The following is a 16,887-nucleotide window of genomic DNA, read 5'->3' on the forward strand; positions in this document are numbered from 1 at the left end:
GCCATCAAAAAAACCAAACCCTGAAGGTGTGGAAGAGATGAGTGACAGATACACCACCAGTCCTACTCAGAGCTGTAGACCACCACAGGATGCCCCAATGATCGTACACTTAGAACCAGCTGCACCCCTTGCACAACAGCTTTGGGTTGCACCAACCCAACCAGGGCTGCTGGTGGGACTCAGCCTGGCCCAGGGCGGGTGCAAGCACGGCATGCTGCAGCTTCTCCAGCATCGCTGCAGCCAAGCCCGGCCACCGTGATGTGCTCCTGGCAGCCAGGCTCACAGGATGCTCTGCTCAGCGTAGGGGAAGGCAGACCACACGTGCTGTTAGCTGCTCATGTTTGACCTGATCCTCCAAGCTACAGCATGAGTACTTTGATTTTACTTCTCTGCAGATCTAGAAAAATAGATGACAAATACATATCCTCTAGGGAATGTCATTATGAGCAGAGCAAGAGAAATACTAAAATCATTTTCTGAGGAATTTTTACAGCAGTCATTTCAAATAACACCTCTCTTCAAGGTAATACTGCAGTCTGAGCAGGCTTCCAGTCCAAGAGTTCATTCTTCTTCTTGGAGACTTCTTACAACTAAACAGCAGTGTAATACATCTACCTGATTAGCAGTGCTGCTTCAGCATTTCTTTTCACCATTTTCCTGCAAGTCCCTGTTCAGCAATGACAATATTTATATTAGGAACACAAGAATATGCAACTATGTGACTACAAACTGCAGAGACAGACAGTGCACTTAAAAAAACCCAAACAAAACCAATAGGCTCCAAACATCTGGGCACTACAGCATCAGTAAAAGAAGCTATCTCTTACTTAGCAGTGATTTTTTGATGACTCGAACCTAATTCAGAATTGTAGTCATACAGGAAAAAAAAATCCACAATGGAATAAGCTTTTGGAAGAAGAGATCGTTTGAGGGCAAAAATCAGATCTTGCAAAGCCAAACTGACAGGAATTAGTTCAAGAAAGCCTGTGGGGTCAACTTGTATTGACTACAGAAGATCCTTGTGCAAATTAAAGGTCTTCCTGCCTGCTTGTTTCAGCATATGGAAAAGCTGCAAATTCACCCCCTAAGGTTCGCACAAACAACAGAGGCTGTTTAACACCAGAAGGAGTCTTGGAGATGGAGTGTTTGAATGATAAGAAGCGTTGGAGATGCAGCCCTCTAAAATCCTTCCATGTGTTCAAGAGTTAAGTCCAATCAAACTAACATTTGTAAAAGCTCCTCTTGGACCCTGTTTCCAAGTACCTGCAACCCTGTGTCTCCCGGGTACTCAGCCTCCCACTTGCCTCAGCCGTTTCACCATACACCTCTGCACCAGAAGTTTACTATGAAAATGGAGCGTGGCTGTCCTCTTGACCCATGCAGAACAGCTAATCCCAGAGGCATAATCCTGCTTTAATGAGGAAACAATAGGACCTTTGATAAAGCGTACAAATTTTATAAAAGCCCTACTAAAACATTCCTTAGTCTCTGGGACTGGACGACGGACCTCTAAAATGAATTTTGTATGCGCCTGTCTCAAGCTGTGTAATGTAACACGAGGCAGGGAGAGCACACTGCTCTTTCTTGTTTGCAAGACACCGTAAAATCTGCAACAGCGCTGGAGGCAAATTTCCCATGCCTATTGACATCTGTGTGCCACCCCTTCAACAAAATGCCTCATCCTCTGCCTGCTGGAGGAGCCAGAAGACACCACAATCTCCAGCTCATCCAACTCCATCTCTCCAACTCATGGCACACCTCCTGCATGCCAAAAATGGGACCAACCATGGTAGAGTTGACCAGTCCCCAAGAAAGTGGACCAAAACCACCAGCTGATTTCATACAGACCAACAAACAGCTTTGAGACAGCAGGAACTTTGACAAAGCCAACCTGGGCTGCAGCCGAGCTGGTGACCTCCAAGCTGAACCTTCAAGCCTCTGCAAAACAGAGAATCAGTGCTAGGTTTTGCATTAAAAAAACCATTAGATTTGAAAACAATTCCTCACTACAACTTAGGTGTAGAAATCCACTTTATGCTCATTGTACAGAAATCCTCAGACACTTGTTTTCTGACCTCATGAGACCTTGCTCCAGCACCAGAGAAGAACCCAATGAATTGACATTTCAACACTTTCTTTTACCCTGAAGTATAAACACACAACTGCTGAGAAAAAACAGTGATGCTCTGACCTGACACAACCAGTCATGTCGAGGGATAATTCCTGCGCTGCATCAGTGACTGGAATTACCAGAGCTTTGCCAACAGCTTAACGAGATGGAAACTCACACTCCCACTGCCAGAATTTGTTTGTCGGGGTATAACTATTTGGATGCCCCGCATATTTTGCTTCTGTGTTATAAAACAGGTGCGACGAGGTGCATCTCCATTCACGGAGCCCCTGCTCGGAGAAGCACAGCCATCTGGAGAGTACCGTTGGTGATGGATTTAAATTCCTGGCATGCTGCATGTATACAGGCAGATCTGTCCATTGGCTCATCCTTGCCTTGGTTGTTCCTGCTGAACTACAGACTCACCCCATGTTGGGGAAGCAGAGTCAGCAGACAGAAGGCTACTGCACGTGGTCACCTGAAGAAGCCCATGCATGCCACCGCTTCTCGTCCCATCTGAGTTTTTTCATTTTCTTTGGGGCTATCTGGAGAACCAGCATTGCCCTGGCCTTCAGACTGGGAGGACCAGCAACAGCTGTAGAAATCCTGCACCAAGGAGTGGAAAAAGCAAGTTGCTGCAAAATTCTGCCAAGGGAGGCTTCGGGCAGGGCAGAGCAGGGTGGTTGGTGCATTTGGAGAGGCACCTAGGTACCACTGCAGCCCAGCAGCACGGCGTGGGGAGGTGTCCCTCTGGTAGCTCTTTCTACCAGGGCTCACTCACAGGTCACTAAGCATAGGAAATATTCCTGAAATAACATCGGGTTTCACTGAATAGGGCTTTCAAAGCCTGGATGGTGGCTAGGTCACATCTGCCCAGAGTCCACCTGAAGTAGGACCAGCTCCGTGCAGTGCTGCCAGGTTCTCCAGGGCTTCCTGGGCCACCTTATACCACCAAGAGCACTGCCAGGACAGTAAAAGTGCAGTGCTGGTGGGAACTGAGGCAATCCTTATCAACACACTCAAAAGGGAAAGCAGAGATCCTACGCCAGCCAAACTATTGCGCACAGTATCTGTGAGACCAAAGGCAAAAATTTCTGCACAGATCAGACCCTGGTCTCTGGCCATCAGAAAAGTCATCAGTACTGACAGAGGGTCAAGGAAAACAGGAGATGCGGTAAACAATGTTCAGGAGTAGTGACTGAGTCTACAAATGTTATTCTTGCGAGCATATTTACCATAAAAATACAACAAATTTCATTCCATTAAGTTTACATCAAACTTAGCTTTCTTAATTAAAGGTACAGGGCTCAAGGGAAACTGCTACAATTATTAAATGGGAAATAAACCCTGATGAACACAGTGGCTGTGGTGACTGAAGACTTAACACTTAAATAAAACTGGTAGCAGGCAAATCAAGAAACATCTAGAAATTAACCTGCTCAACAGTTTGTGTGCTCTGATAGTCATTTACCCATTCACATGCACAAAGAGGTTTTATTTTTCCTCTTGCTAAAATCAATACTACACAGGGGAAAAAAAAAAAGTTTGTTCAATGAGACAAGTATGTTCAAGAAGAAAAAGGACAGACAAGTGCTGGTGAACATTTCTGAAGTACCGCAGTACAAAACCAGTGCAAGGCCAAGAGGGTGCTGTTAGATACGGGCAGCAGGCATGGCAATGCTTAAATCAGAGTGGGCACAGGTTGCCTCCACTGCTCCCTTTGCAAGAGCCTCATCCATAGGCTTTCCAAAAGAAGGGTATCTGCCACTGCCCAAGATTCTTCCCAAGACAATTCCATCAAATTAACTTCTAGGTGCTCAGCATACCTAGATACAGAGGTCAGACCACACTTTCACAGAAAAAAATCATCTGCTGGAGGAAAAAAAAGGCAGCAACCAGTATATTTTGAAATGTGGAGACTCACATGGAGTAAGAGCTGTAATCTGGAGCCTGAGCTTTTGCAGCAGAAGAGTAAACGAACAGCAGTAAATGGATGCAGACAATCCACCAAAAGTTCAATTTTGCATGACACTGACTTGCGGTCTCTGTTACCCCATGGTCAAATTTACAAGCTCTATGAACAAGGTACTGCCTGCATCTAAATTCTTTTCTGTGTACACCTTTCTGTGTACACCTTTACAGCTGAGGGGTGGCTTGGTTGGAGAAATGGATGCACAGATGACAGCAGAGACCAAGTTAAGGATCTGTTCCTGCCTCTGTGCTTCTCAATCCCACAACCCTCAATGGTTTCACCTCCGCAAAGGTCCCTGGGATGCTCTCCCAGATCTGGTAAACCAGTTTGCTTTGTGGTTGCCACAAATTTGCTGTATTTTATTTTTTTCTGGAAGCCATCTTCCAGATTGCTGCCTTTTCTCTCTACCTCTAAGCAGAACTCCTGGCAAAAAAATTTGGTCCTGAGAAGCAGGCAGCTCCACAATGAGGACATCAAGTTTAATATAACTTCCATCTATGAAAATGGAGGAAGAAGAGAGTAGAGAATGCACAGAAAGCTAGAAATGTGGATGCATCAGCTTGCACATGCACCCAATCGTGGCACAAGCCTGCTGTAGCCTCAAGTATGAGTCCAGGCTCATACAGGAGGTAGGTGTTTAGGCTGACACAAGTGATCTCAAGCTAAGCTTGAAGGTTTTTCATTGCTGCTTAATCTGCGATGGTTTAGGAGTGGGAATGCATCTCAGAAAGAACATTTCTGAAGACGACAGTTTCTCAGCACAACGTAAAGTACTGCTTGTATCGTTACTCACCACAGGAAGGTGATCCATTAGCATCTGCAGTGCGAAGAGGGAAGCAAACAGCAGAAGGAAAGCAAAGCACTAGAAAGAATTTCTGGCTAGAATTTGCTGCTTTAAATCTTCATGTGAACATGGGCTACATGCTGCAGAACGCCACGCTTGCATCGCGAAAGCAAAATGGGCACAAGGCTTCCATCCAACTCAGATTTAATGGCAGAGAAGATAGATCCGCTTGTGGAGAAAAAATCCCAATTGTTGATTTGTATTTTGTCTGGCGATGGAGGACACTATTCCTCCTTCCTTCCTGCCAAAAGTGGTGGAAGTAAGATGTACTTTAAAGTAATTACAGGAGCTCATCCCAGAAATGGCTGCATTTCAAACTAAGCAGGAGATGCACAAGTGGGGAGTGGCTCCCTGATGAATGTTTAACCTGCCTTCAGACCTCAGGATGAAAAGATGCTCTCCAAAAAACCCCGTCATTTTTGCTTCCAATACCTGTCCAATTTGTCTCCCTTTTGCCTGCCTAACTTTGCTAGCACGTCCATGCTATGGCTGGCAAATCCAGGGCAGCATGGCCCCAGTGTGGCAGCTGCAGGCAGGAGCTGCCTTCCTACAAAGATGCTCAGCTTGATCCAGGTTTTTTTTTTGTTGAACTGATGTATCTCTGACTCCTCAGAAAAACTGGCTAAGATTTGGCCTGCCAACCCTGTACCCTCCTAAATACACAGCCTGGAAGTGTTCAGTATTCTGATTATCGGTAGAACAGCCACAATTATCCAAATAAAACTATTACTATATTGGGCCTTAGATCATAAATAGAACTTAATGGATTTTATTACATCCCAGGAAGCAAGACCTACAGAAGGAAAAGTATTGCTAAGAGTGCATTGCTACTACCTATCAATTTCTCCTAAACACTCAGCACTTAAGAAATACCCAAAGAAATACACTGCTCCCACCGCATAACTATTTCAAATTCCCCTCTGAGCTCTTCCCTTTTAGCCAACTCACATGGTACGTTTTAGCAGCTGAAAATTAAAGGGTCACAATATTGAGCCTTCAGGTATCAAGTTCACAATGGAAACAGCAGCTGACACAGAAAGGGCGCCGCTGAGCGCAGCGGTAATAATTCTGTTGCCTCGGAGCTGGAAGCAGCTCCCTAACACCAAGTTTGTTATTTAACTCAGCGAGAAATGAAAGAAAATGCCACAGCCGTGGATTTATTCCTTACACAGCCTCTTTCAAATCATACTCCAAAACCGGAGCCACGCTAGCAGCGAGAGTCTTTTAACTCAGGCTGCAGCATCCTCTTTAATCCAAGTAACTCCCTTTCAAGTGCTGGTGAACGCAGCGATGGCGATGGCCTAAGTGAGGGCCGCTTGTCCTGCAAGCCCACGCAAGCCCTTCTGCTGGAGCCCAACCTCCAGAAACCTTCAAGGGAGCCAAACGCAACTAGATGCCTTGGATCCAACAGCAAGCAACGACAAATCTGGGATGTCCGACAGCCACCGACCTCACAGAGAAGGGCAAGAACAAGGAGGGCTTCTGCAGGGCCACGGGAAGCCAGCCGGATATGCCTGCTTCCCGTTTGCCCTTCCTCACATCATCCAAGAAAAGCCATCTTGCCACCCTCGGGGACTCCCCACCTGGCCCCGCTCCGCGGTGACAGCCCAGGCCTGCTGTTATCTCCCAAACAGATGCATTTATTCTCTTGAGAGCCTCCCACGTCTTATCTAGCTGGCAGTTTCCAAACGTTGATCACCAAGTCCAGCTAAAACCACTTTAAGCTCTTTTAGGCAACTATTCCTGAAAGCCTTTTGGCTGGGGAGCGAGGAAGGCCAAACAGCAGCCCCGTGGCAGGGTCCCCCCCCCGCCGTCCTGCCAGGATGGGCATGGAAAGCACCTCCCGCACCCCACTCCGGTGCCGCTGTAAACAGGACCTGGCACGGGAATAGATGTACAGTTTACAAAGATCCCTTGCTTCAAGCAAATTTGCCTCTCAACACATGGCCAAACTCTCACGCAATAAATTAACTATTTGGCAGCCACCGAACTAGCGCTGGAGCCAAACCAATTAGGGTTTAATGTGATCCCAATTTCCTATTTCTGAGACGGGGGTCGGGGAGGGAGGGAGAAAAGGGGGAAGAGGAGGGAGGGAGAGCGAAGTAAATCCCCTCCTGGTTTATAAATCCTTGCCAATCATCCCAGATAAACCTGTCACCCACAGCTCTAAATTTGTATTTGCACTCGCGTGCTCCAAGGGACGCTATGGGAAAAGGCACATTGGATGCAGCCAGCCTGACTCCCGACATGTGTTTTCCATACTTGGGAAATTCAATCATTTAAAAAATATTTACCAAGCTTTGTCTTTAATTAGAAAAACATGACAACGGATAAGGCGAGTTATTGTTTCTAAGCTAGAAATGTCAGAGAACCTAATGATGTCAGAAGATAAACCCCATTACCGACCCACGTACCCGCTGCCAGGCCGCCAAATGTTTTGAAGGTTTTTTTCATCTCCCCTCAAAGTTCAGCGCTTTACAGTCGCAATTCATCAGTGGCTTCTTGGCCCCCACCAAACCCCATCAGGGAGGAGGAGGAGGAGGGAAGACTCCTGCCTGCAGATCTGCTAGACAGGGTGTTTTAATGCAAAAGAGCTTGCACAGTGGGGGAGGAACATGGGAGCCATTCGACTTCTTTGTGTTTTAACATCCTGACTACAGTACCTCCCCTGCACATGCAATTACCTGCCATCACCTAAGATAAGCAAATTAATCTCATCCGCACCTGGAAAGGCTGCAGGCTGAGATACCCCCACCCTTTAAAAAAGGTGTTAAATTAAGTTTCTGCTTAACCAAGACCCACCAAAATGTTTGCTCCCAAGAACGAAGCCACGAAATATTGTATCCTGCAATACTAACTTAAGGAAAGAAAGCTGACCATGCTCCAAGCAGACAACCATGAGTGTCTGCCTGCCCAGGACCATGTGTGACCACACAGATGTACCCCACACCACAGCCCCTCTGAGATCTCTGTTTGTTCAAGCACGTCCAGCCAGATGCAAAGAGGATCCGCAGGCAGGATGCACAACAACTTAAAAGTATAAAGCAAATATTTGTTGGCTAACAGACACAAAAGATAGCCGGGATGTAATGAGTTATCAGGCTAAGCATTTGTGTGCTCACCACTCCCGATAAGGCATCTGAAGAGTCTTTGCTGGCCAGGCGGGCGTCCGGGAGGGACCCTGGATCGGCTCACCAGCACTGCCCAGCTACCATCTGCCACCAGCCCAGTCCCACCAGTGCCGGAGACTGCTCGACCCAAACATCCCTTGCCAGTCCCTTGCCAGACCAGCCTACTCCCACATACAACAACCACGTACAGCCTCCCTGTTTCCTTTCCTTTAGGATTTTATACCTCCTTTTCCTCCTCCTGTTGCCTCCTGTCAGTAATGGCATGATAAAATGCATACAAAAACCAGGTGGGAGCATCTCAGGTGATATATTTGGAAGAACTTGCTGCTACAGCAACTAGGTGCACGATTAGGAAGTGACAGACCAACTCCCAAGAGATCAAGAGGATTAAAAAATACAGATATATTTAGTTCTGGGAGAAGCTGGTATTGATGCTAACAAACTGGTGTGCCTATTGAGTCCACTCAGAGAAAAGCAGCAGTAATTCTGCAAGCATTCACTAAGTATTTGTCCAATTATTTTATGACACCCACAGAAAAAAATAGCTAATGCTACACTTTCTATTCAAAACTATACCTATAATGAGAGAATTCTGTAATATTTCAAAAAGCTTCAAAGTGTCACCTATGGACCCACAGTCAAGAGAACAGAATGCCATTTATCTTCTGAAAATATCCTTGCAACCCAAGGTCGAGGGCTATTACCAACTACTATCTTAAATACCAACATAAATCCACACTGGAGAAAATCCCTGCCTGAAAAGTCTGATCCTTTAAATTATACCAAGACTGCAAAGCACATCTTCGAGGAAAACATATGTGCAGATTTTGACCTCAAAGTCCAATTGCCAGATAAGTCACTATTAGAAGAACATGAAATGGAGTAAAGAACGTTTTAGCTGAGCTCTAAGGTCAGGGTTGATTAACCTGGTGTGCGCAAACACAGCCAAAACGATGTCCATGACACCTTCACAGCTGAAACAAGCATGGGTGTGCACACACATGGGATGCAGCAGGGAGGGATGGGAAGGTTACGGGGACACAGGGGAAGTTTTCTGCCCCAGACACTGGCTGGACGAGTGCCTTCAGGAAGGTGCTTTTCAGTCTGGAAGAGTTCCAGGTAAATCGCCTGTCTGGGTGGAAGCACTGCCTCCGGGACTTTCTACATCAGAGAGGGAGAGACAGATTAATTTCTCGCCTTTGTGAGTTTTACAGCCACCTCCTTCTGAAGTCAAAGATTCGATTCCTGCCAGCAAAAGGGAAACCCGAGCAGTCCTCCCCCCACTCCAGTGGTTTATGGCAACATCTCGAGGTAACTGCAAAGCCTTGGCAGCTCAGGCTGATGGAAACTGTACTCAGCTCACTATTCCACTCCAGTCCTGCTTTTAAGAGTCAACTATGTGAGCTCTACCTGAAGTACAAGCTCTTTTCTATCCTCAGAGAAGCTGCAAATCAAAAAACTCTTTTTCTTCTCTCTGACTTCTTTAAAAAGTCAGTTTATTTCACTCTCCTGAGCACTGGTGCAAGGGAAGAGTAACACCTTAAGCCTTTTATTTTACAGCATATGAAAATCAAGACTAAGTCCCTGAAAGATCCATTTTAATTTCTGCCTATTGGACATATCCATGTAAGAAAAGCATGTCCATGAGAGTCAGTATGTGCCTTGAACTGATATGGAACATCCCAAAGTTTCAAAGCAGTCCCACATTTCTTCTTTCTGGATCATTACTTTCACACTGAGCACTGAACCACTTCTCTGTAATAAATACCCAAAGAAATCAAGCAACCTTCTGACATTGCCAGTAACTGTATTTATAATACAGCAGAAATCATTGGGCTGATAACCAAGGCAATGCATATAATTTGTGCTTATAAAAATTATGAGTCTACAGCTGATTATTCACTTTCTTGAGACCAAAGATAAAATCCAACAGTGTTCTTGGGCAGGCACTAGGCCAGTGTTCTGCCTGTTCAATCACTGGCACTAACAGGACATTGTTACCTGCTCTATCTATAAAGCTGCCGAAGGCTGTAACATGTATTTATGTGCTTACCCTTATAAAACAGCTGTCTAGCTCACCAGGGTTATCATTAGCACTTCACCGATGGATGTTGAGCCACAGGTGTATTAAAGGTGCATAAGAAACAATGCTTTAGCTGCTGCCGAGTCATCCAAAGCATCCCAGCCTTGCTGTACCTGCTGGCATAAGGTCAGTGCAATCACTTCCTGACTCAGTTCTGTCAACGGGACCCAAATGAAAAGCCCTAATCTCAAACATGGTTTAATACTGCAAAACTAAGCGGCTACATATACATTTATACATTCCTGCCACGATCCAGAAAAACAAAGAACTTGCCAAAGGTTGCAGAAAGTGTCACAGCTGAGACAGGAAGTGATTGCAGGGTTTCACATACCCACCCTGAAGCTATAGCTTTAGGCACAAGATCGCTGTCTCCCTTAGCTTCAGTTATTTTAAAGTAGGATTTCAAAGGCCTGTCTCTCCTCCCAGTGCTCAGTCTAAGAGAAACAGGGAATCTGAATCAGTTGCATAAACTGTCAAGCTGCATCATGAGCAGACACGCTGGGTGGGATGTGTTTCATCTAACTCCTCATTGTCAAAGCCTAAGCCAGCTGTCCTGGACTCACCTTGCAGTCAATGAAAGAGCCCAGGCACCTCCAGCACGTAATTCATCTCATCCAGAGAGAGGTGTCCAAGAATGGTGAGATGAATCACCCCCAGAAGCACTTGTTTCTCTGCTGTGACTGCAAAGGGAGCTTAGAGAACAGAGATCAGGCACAAAGGGATGACTTTTGGACAGCAAGGTTAAAGCAGATGATCTCACCCAAGCTCCTTCTGTGGGGCCTTTTCCTCAAGGCAGACAAAATGAAGACCCCTCCCTGGCAGTGAGGTTAGGAGCCTGTCCACCAGGTACCAGGGTTCTGCAAACCCACGTGGATGTTAACACGGCTTGCTCGCTACTGTGCCTTCCTCCTGCCGCAGCTGCCTTGTGCCACTGGCTGTTTCAAGTCCACATGCTTTGACAGACTAATACTAACTGCCTTAAGGGATAACAACGTCACTCCAAACATCTCCACACGTTTTGCACTAAGCAGCACGATAAAGTATTCACTCACCCTCTGCAATTTCCATCAGCTGGTAATTCCTTCTCTGTATCAGGAATGCAGCTTTCAGGGTGGTTTCCACATTAGCGTCAGCATCTATCTTTACATTGCTTCCCTATGAGCAATCACACTTCATTTTAAAATTCCCTCATTTCCTCTGAGCTTTGGGATGTGCTTTTAACTGCTTTTCTCCCTTCACCGAACTCTGACTTATCAACAGAGTCACCTCGAAGCCGTGATCCAGCCTGGACATTGCATCCATTACCCATGGACACCACAGCTCCATCCGGCACCTCAGTCCTCAGCCCAGGATGGCTCACAGTCCATTCCCAATTGTGGATAAACAAATGCTGTGCACGCAAGCACAGATGAGAAAAACGATCAGGAGGTTAATATGGTGAGAGACACAGGCTAACCATCTACCCTGCTCCTTGGCACCAGCAACGTGCTTCCCTGCTCTCCTGCCGACCTCATCGCTTCCAGAAAGAGTGCAACTCTTCTGGAAACAAACCTGTTTTGAGAAATTAATGAAAACGGCGCTCCAGTTATTCACCTTCCCAGCCCCACGTAGCAGAGGATGCTGCAACAGACAGGCTTCACATAGGCAGGTGCGCCCCTGGGCATGTTACAGGTCTGGCTGCTACCGAACCCATCGGCCTGCTCCTGGCCAAGCCACGGGGTGACCCGGAGGGGGGCTGCAGACAGCAGCCCTGCCGCTGCCCGCCCTGCCCTGCACCGGCGCGGGGTCACGAAACCCCATCCAGCCTGGAAATTAAAAATAAACCCAGCGGGCCATCCCACGGGACTGCTGATGGGCTGGTTTTGCAGGTGGGGGTCCCCAAAGCCGCTCCCGGCCAGGCTGCCCGACACTTTGTGGGCAACGAACAGCATGCTGAGAAATACACACGAACCAAAGGCATACATTACACATTTTTATACATAAACGTGCGCAGCTGGAAGAGCCGAGCAGGGCGCAGCACCCCTCCCTGCACCCCCCGGACAGGCAGGGCAGGCCCGGGGCTGGGGGGGGGGGGCGCGGCTGAGCCCGGCCCTGGGGGGAGAGCTGAGCCCGGCGGCGAGGCCGGTACCAGCGCTGCCCCCCGCTCCCCCCGCGCCGCCCCTCGGAGGCCCAGCCAGGCCAAGGCGTCCCCGCCGCCGCCGCCGCCCGGCCCCGGCCCCGCTAGGCCCTTCGCCCCCGTCCGAGCGGCGCCGAGCGGGTCGACGCCTCCCCCCCACGCCGCGGCTCTTACACTGGCAGCCACCCGGGATCCCCACCATCGCCCGGCTCCTCGGCGCCTCCTCCCGCTCCCCGCCGCGGCCCCACCGGCCCGGCCCGGCCCGGCCCTTCGCCGTGACGCTAAGGGGCGCGGCCTTCCAGGCCCGCCCCGGCAAGGCGGCGGGAGGGTGGGCATGTTGCCGGTTAGCGGAGCGGGAAGCCGCTGTCGGATCCGAGGCGACGCTTTCTGTGTGGATTTAATTATGAATTTTAGGCGAATTGTGGCTTACGGCCTCCCCAAAACCGTCTCGCCTTCGTCCCCCCTCTGCGCTGAGGCCTCCCCGGTAACCCAGGGGTGTTACAATACCTGAGGCCCCGGTGCTGGGCTGCGGACGATGCGCCAGGGCCTCAGGTATTGTAACCAAAGTGTCTGAGCTGCCTCCTGGCACTTGCCACAGCCCAACCGCAGCCCCATGCCTCGAAGGAGGGGTTTGGATTAGGTGGCCAGGTTGACCTGGAGAGACGTCAGGTCCCGGAGATGATGTTTGAAGAGTTGCAGGAGACGTGGGATGAAGAATCGTGGAGTGGGTTTGGGTTGGAAGGGACTTTGGGGGATCATCTAGTCTTAAGTCCAGGGACATCTTGCGCTAGATGAGGTTGCTCAAAGGTTCATCCAACCTTCAGGCCCCAATGATGGGGCATCCACAACTCCTCTGGGAGCTGGTGTCTGGGCAACCAGTGTCTCACCACCTTCGTCGTAAAAACTGGGCAACCGGTGTCTCACCACCTTCATCGTAAAAACTTTCTTCCTTATATCCAGTCTAAACTTTCTTTCTGTTTAAAACCACTGCCCCTTTATCTGTCCCTACAAGCCTTGATAAAAAGTCTCTCTCCATCTTTCTTATAAGCCCTTAATGTATTGGAAGGCTGCAATAAGGAAGAATGGGGCTCTTCCCAAGGGACTGCTAACTCCATGGTCCTTATTCTGTGGAAAGGGGGCGACCTGAAAAGCCTTGCTACAAGCTCTCATGGTTAGGTGTGACTTTGTTGGCCAGGGACTTTTGTGTGTCAGGAGATCTCCCATGGGCTGCTGCCTTTCCACAAATGCTGCAGGAAGTCTGGCCACAGGAAAACACATTTAGATTTACATGGCAAAAACCCCAGAAGTTAACTCAAATGGCCACGTCAGAGCTGAGATGTGTTTTGACTCTGACAAAGTTCAAAGCCTGAGTGCCGTTTACCTCTGGTAGGTACCTCAAAGCCCAGAAATGCCGGAGTTTGTGATCACGAGAGCTTCACCGAGAGCCTGAAGTCCTGCCTGGGGTTTGTTGAGGCTGCAGCCCCATGCTGAAGTCCGACTGGCATCTGAGAACTAAGCACAACCCTGCTCCCATCCTGGAGGGATTTGCCATGATAGATGTTCTCTACGGAAACTGCATGGTCCCAACAAACTGGGTTTGAACTCCTCCAGTTCTGGGCTGGTGGTTGCTGGCCAGCAGCCTGTTGAAAACCCAGCTATGGGTGAGCTGCAGTGCAGCGTGGCTTGGCAGTAGTTACCTCAAGATGCTTAGGGAGCCACGGGCTCGTTTTGAGTTTGCTGGCCGGGAACAGGCATCTCTTGGGCCCAGATGTCTCGTGATGGAGCAGATCCAAATCTGCACTAAAATGACAGGAGCATCCATCTAGTCCCATAGTCCTTGTTTTAACTTTGTGGCCTTGCCTCCTCCCTTTGCAAGCCACCAGCACTTTCCTGGACCAGCCTGTCTGCCAGAGCCTGCATCCCCCACGCGGCTCTTATCTCCTGCCGCGCTGGCTGCAGCTTGGCTCTGGCCTGTGTTTACCACCACTTCAGTGTCATCTACAGCCTTGCTGTGGCCAAATTTACACTGGTGAAGCAGAAGGGGCTGTTGTGTGGGGCACTGATAAGGGCTTTGTTTTAATTAAGCTGGTCTCCAAACCCTGTGAAGCCCCTAGGAGAGCAGCAGGCTGGGCTCCATCAGAGGTTTCACCAGTGTGATGGGAGCAGCTCCCCAAGCCACCTGGCCACACTCCTGAGCCACAGCCTGGCATCTCCCTGAGGCTCACCCACGCTGGAGCCCTCCATGTGCCTGAGCATGGACGAGGAGATGGGAACTGCTGTGCTGATGGCGTGGAGCTGTTGCTGCCCTGCTCCGTGTCCTGTCTCTCCCGGGCACCACGACCTTAGGGGGATGTGCCCTCGTGCAAAGTGTCGCTGCTCAGAACGGGGAGGAGGCGAGGAGGGCTGGGACCACAAAGCAGAGTGCTGAGATGTGCTGGGGAAAGCTTCAAAGGAGGAACTAATGTATTTTCATCTTCCTTTCTGTTCAACAGCTTTGGTGTTGTCCAAGGTAAAGCCATGGTGGGCATAGAGCAGCTCCATTACAGGGTCTGCATTGCTGCTTTGTTTCTAAAGATGAAACAGCTGCAGAGGGAAACCCCAAAGAGGAGAGGATTGTGCTAACACTCATAACACCTGCAGAATACCAGGACAGGGTACACACAGGGCTTGATCTTGCAGACCTCAATGCCAATGAAAGACGTGGGAGCTTAGGACAGCAGCTTTGGGAACGTTTCCATAATTATATGCGACTTCCCCACAGAAGCAAGCTCATGTTTTAAATGTGGCTATCCTGCTGCTTGTCCAGCAAGTGTCTTCTACAGAGATGGAGAGGTGTGAGCAGGGAATGGGCTCTCCGTGCTCTTTCTCAGGAGATCTGAGATGAGTGGTGCCAGCATTGTGGGCAAGACCTGGAGCATGGGCATGGTCCTCTAGGGAGGATGACCTCTGGATCCTGATGGTCTGCAAGCAGGGGGACCATATCACACAGACACACACTGCTGCTGTAGCATGCCCTGTGGGGACCATCCCTTCCCCACCTCCAGCTCCCCCAATTTTAAGCCATACAGGTTGCTGAGCTTGTCTTGTGCTCTCTGGAGCTGGGGTAGAGGTTGGGAAACATCAAGAGCCATCAAAGGGGTCAGTTGCAATTTTTGCTCTGTTTGTACATTGGTACACAGAGCAGGGTTTATTTGTTCTAAGAGAAAAAACCCCACCCAGCCTTTATGAGCATGGATTTGTGTTCTGTGTCCAACGGAGCAACACCTGTTCACTTAGCTGATGTTTCTATATGTCCTTGAAATAGGCTTGTGCATTAGAGAAGAAGCTCTACGGGCACATGGACTTCATTTGGAATCCTCTTTTTATCATTTAAACGTGATGTATTCAGGACAAGAAAAAAGAAGACTTCTCAGCCCAGTGCAGTATGCAGGCACACGCATCCTAGAGAGGTAGATATGTGTGTCTAAATATATATACGTATATCACACCCAACTGAACATCCACAGTTTTGCAAACAGCATTTTTAGGACTATAAATACACAGCAACTATGTATGTTATATATCTATGGCCAGTAAAACATAAACCCCCTTAAAATATTCATACATGCACTCCACAAGCCAAGAAATTCTCCCATCATCTTTAACTCATTTAATTGCATATCAGACAGTCAAGTCATGGATTGTGTTTTTCCATGGTGTACTTCTCTATTTGGTGCATGGGGGAGTGGTGCTTGCGGTATGAGCAGGTATTTGGCATCTGCTCTGCTTATTTGCTGGCATCCCACACCACAGCTTGTGCCATGCTGACCGAGCTGTGCATTTTTCAGTTCTGTTTGCTGTCCTGACACATCCTCACCCATACCCGAGCACTGATGTAAAGCACCCTTCTGGTTTGTTCCTCTTTCACTTACTGTGCTCCTTCAAGCTTCTGCTCCAGCTCCTGCAAAAGTTCTACCAAAGGAAACTTCCTTCATTGCATGGTCTTGAGTCCCCCTCTGAATAAAGCCTGTCCACCAACATGACAAAGGTGGCTGCAGGTGGGAAGCTCAGTCTCTGGGAGCAGGACTTTGCAACCTTGCTCCTGTTCTTCCAAAGTGTGGGTTTGTATGAGTCCCCACCTCAAGGGAAGCCCTGTACAGCAGGATATGGAGCAAGGTGGGTCACCAGCAGATCTGAGGTGCTTAAGTATTTCTACTGGACTTTGTCCCTGCAGCTGGCAAGGTAGCTGAGAGCAGCTGAAGGTTGTTCTCCTCTCTGTGGACCCACGTTTAAAGGAGGGAGTGGGATGCTGAGCTGGAGAGCTTCCAGGTTGGGGGAGGTCTCAGCTGATGACCATGCCCCTGGGCTGGAACAAGCTCTCTCAGGCAAAGACATATACCCATTCTTGCTCCCCGCAGCTCAACTCCTTCAGCCTTTTCCTGCCTCTTCCTCACCCCCTTGCTGTCTCCTTCCAGGTCCCACACCACCAGTTCAGTCCTCCCATTTCCTCTACTGGGGAGGCAAACCTGGTGGCAAGGATTAACGGGTCTAATCAAAGAACAGCAAACACAAGAGCAAGAGGGAACTTTATTTGGAAATCTGTGATCTTGCAGATGTATGTAGCTCTAAAAATGCTGAAGAAAGAGTAATTA

General features: G+C 48.7%; 1 protein-coding gene across 1 annotated transcript in view; it reads right to left on the bottom strand.

Moving 5' to 3' along the window:
* The window catches only part of CBFA2T2 (CBFA2/RUNX1 partner transcriptional co-repressor 2), a 63,953-nt gene extending 51,431 nt beyond the window's left edge, over positions 1–12,522 (bottom strand). Inside the window, exon 1 of the mRNA XM_075058937.1 lies at positions 12,431–12,522. Within this exon, the coding sequence (XP_074915038.1) occupies positions 12,431–12,458 (28 nt within the window). The 5' untranslated portion in view covers positions 12,459–12,522. The remainder of the gene's footprint in view (positions 1–12,430) is intronic.
* Between the last annotated feature and the right edge of the window lie 4,365 nt (positions 12,523–16,887).

The sequence above is a fragment of the Buteo buteo genome, chromosome 2 (genome assembly GCF_964188355.1).
Source record: "Buteo buteo chromosome 2, bButBut1.hap1.1, whole genome shotgun sequence".
Lineage (NCBI taxonomy): Eukaryota > Metazoa > Chordata > Aves > Accipitriformes > Accipitridae > Buteo > Buteo buteo.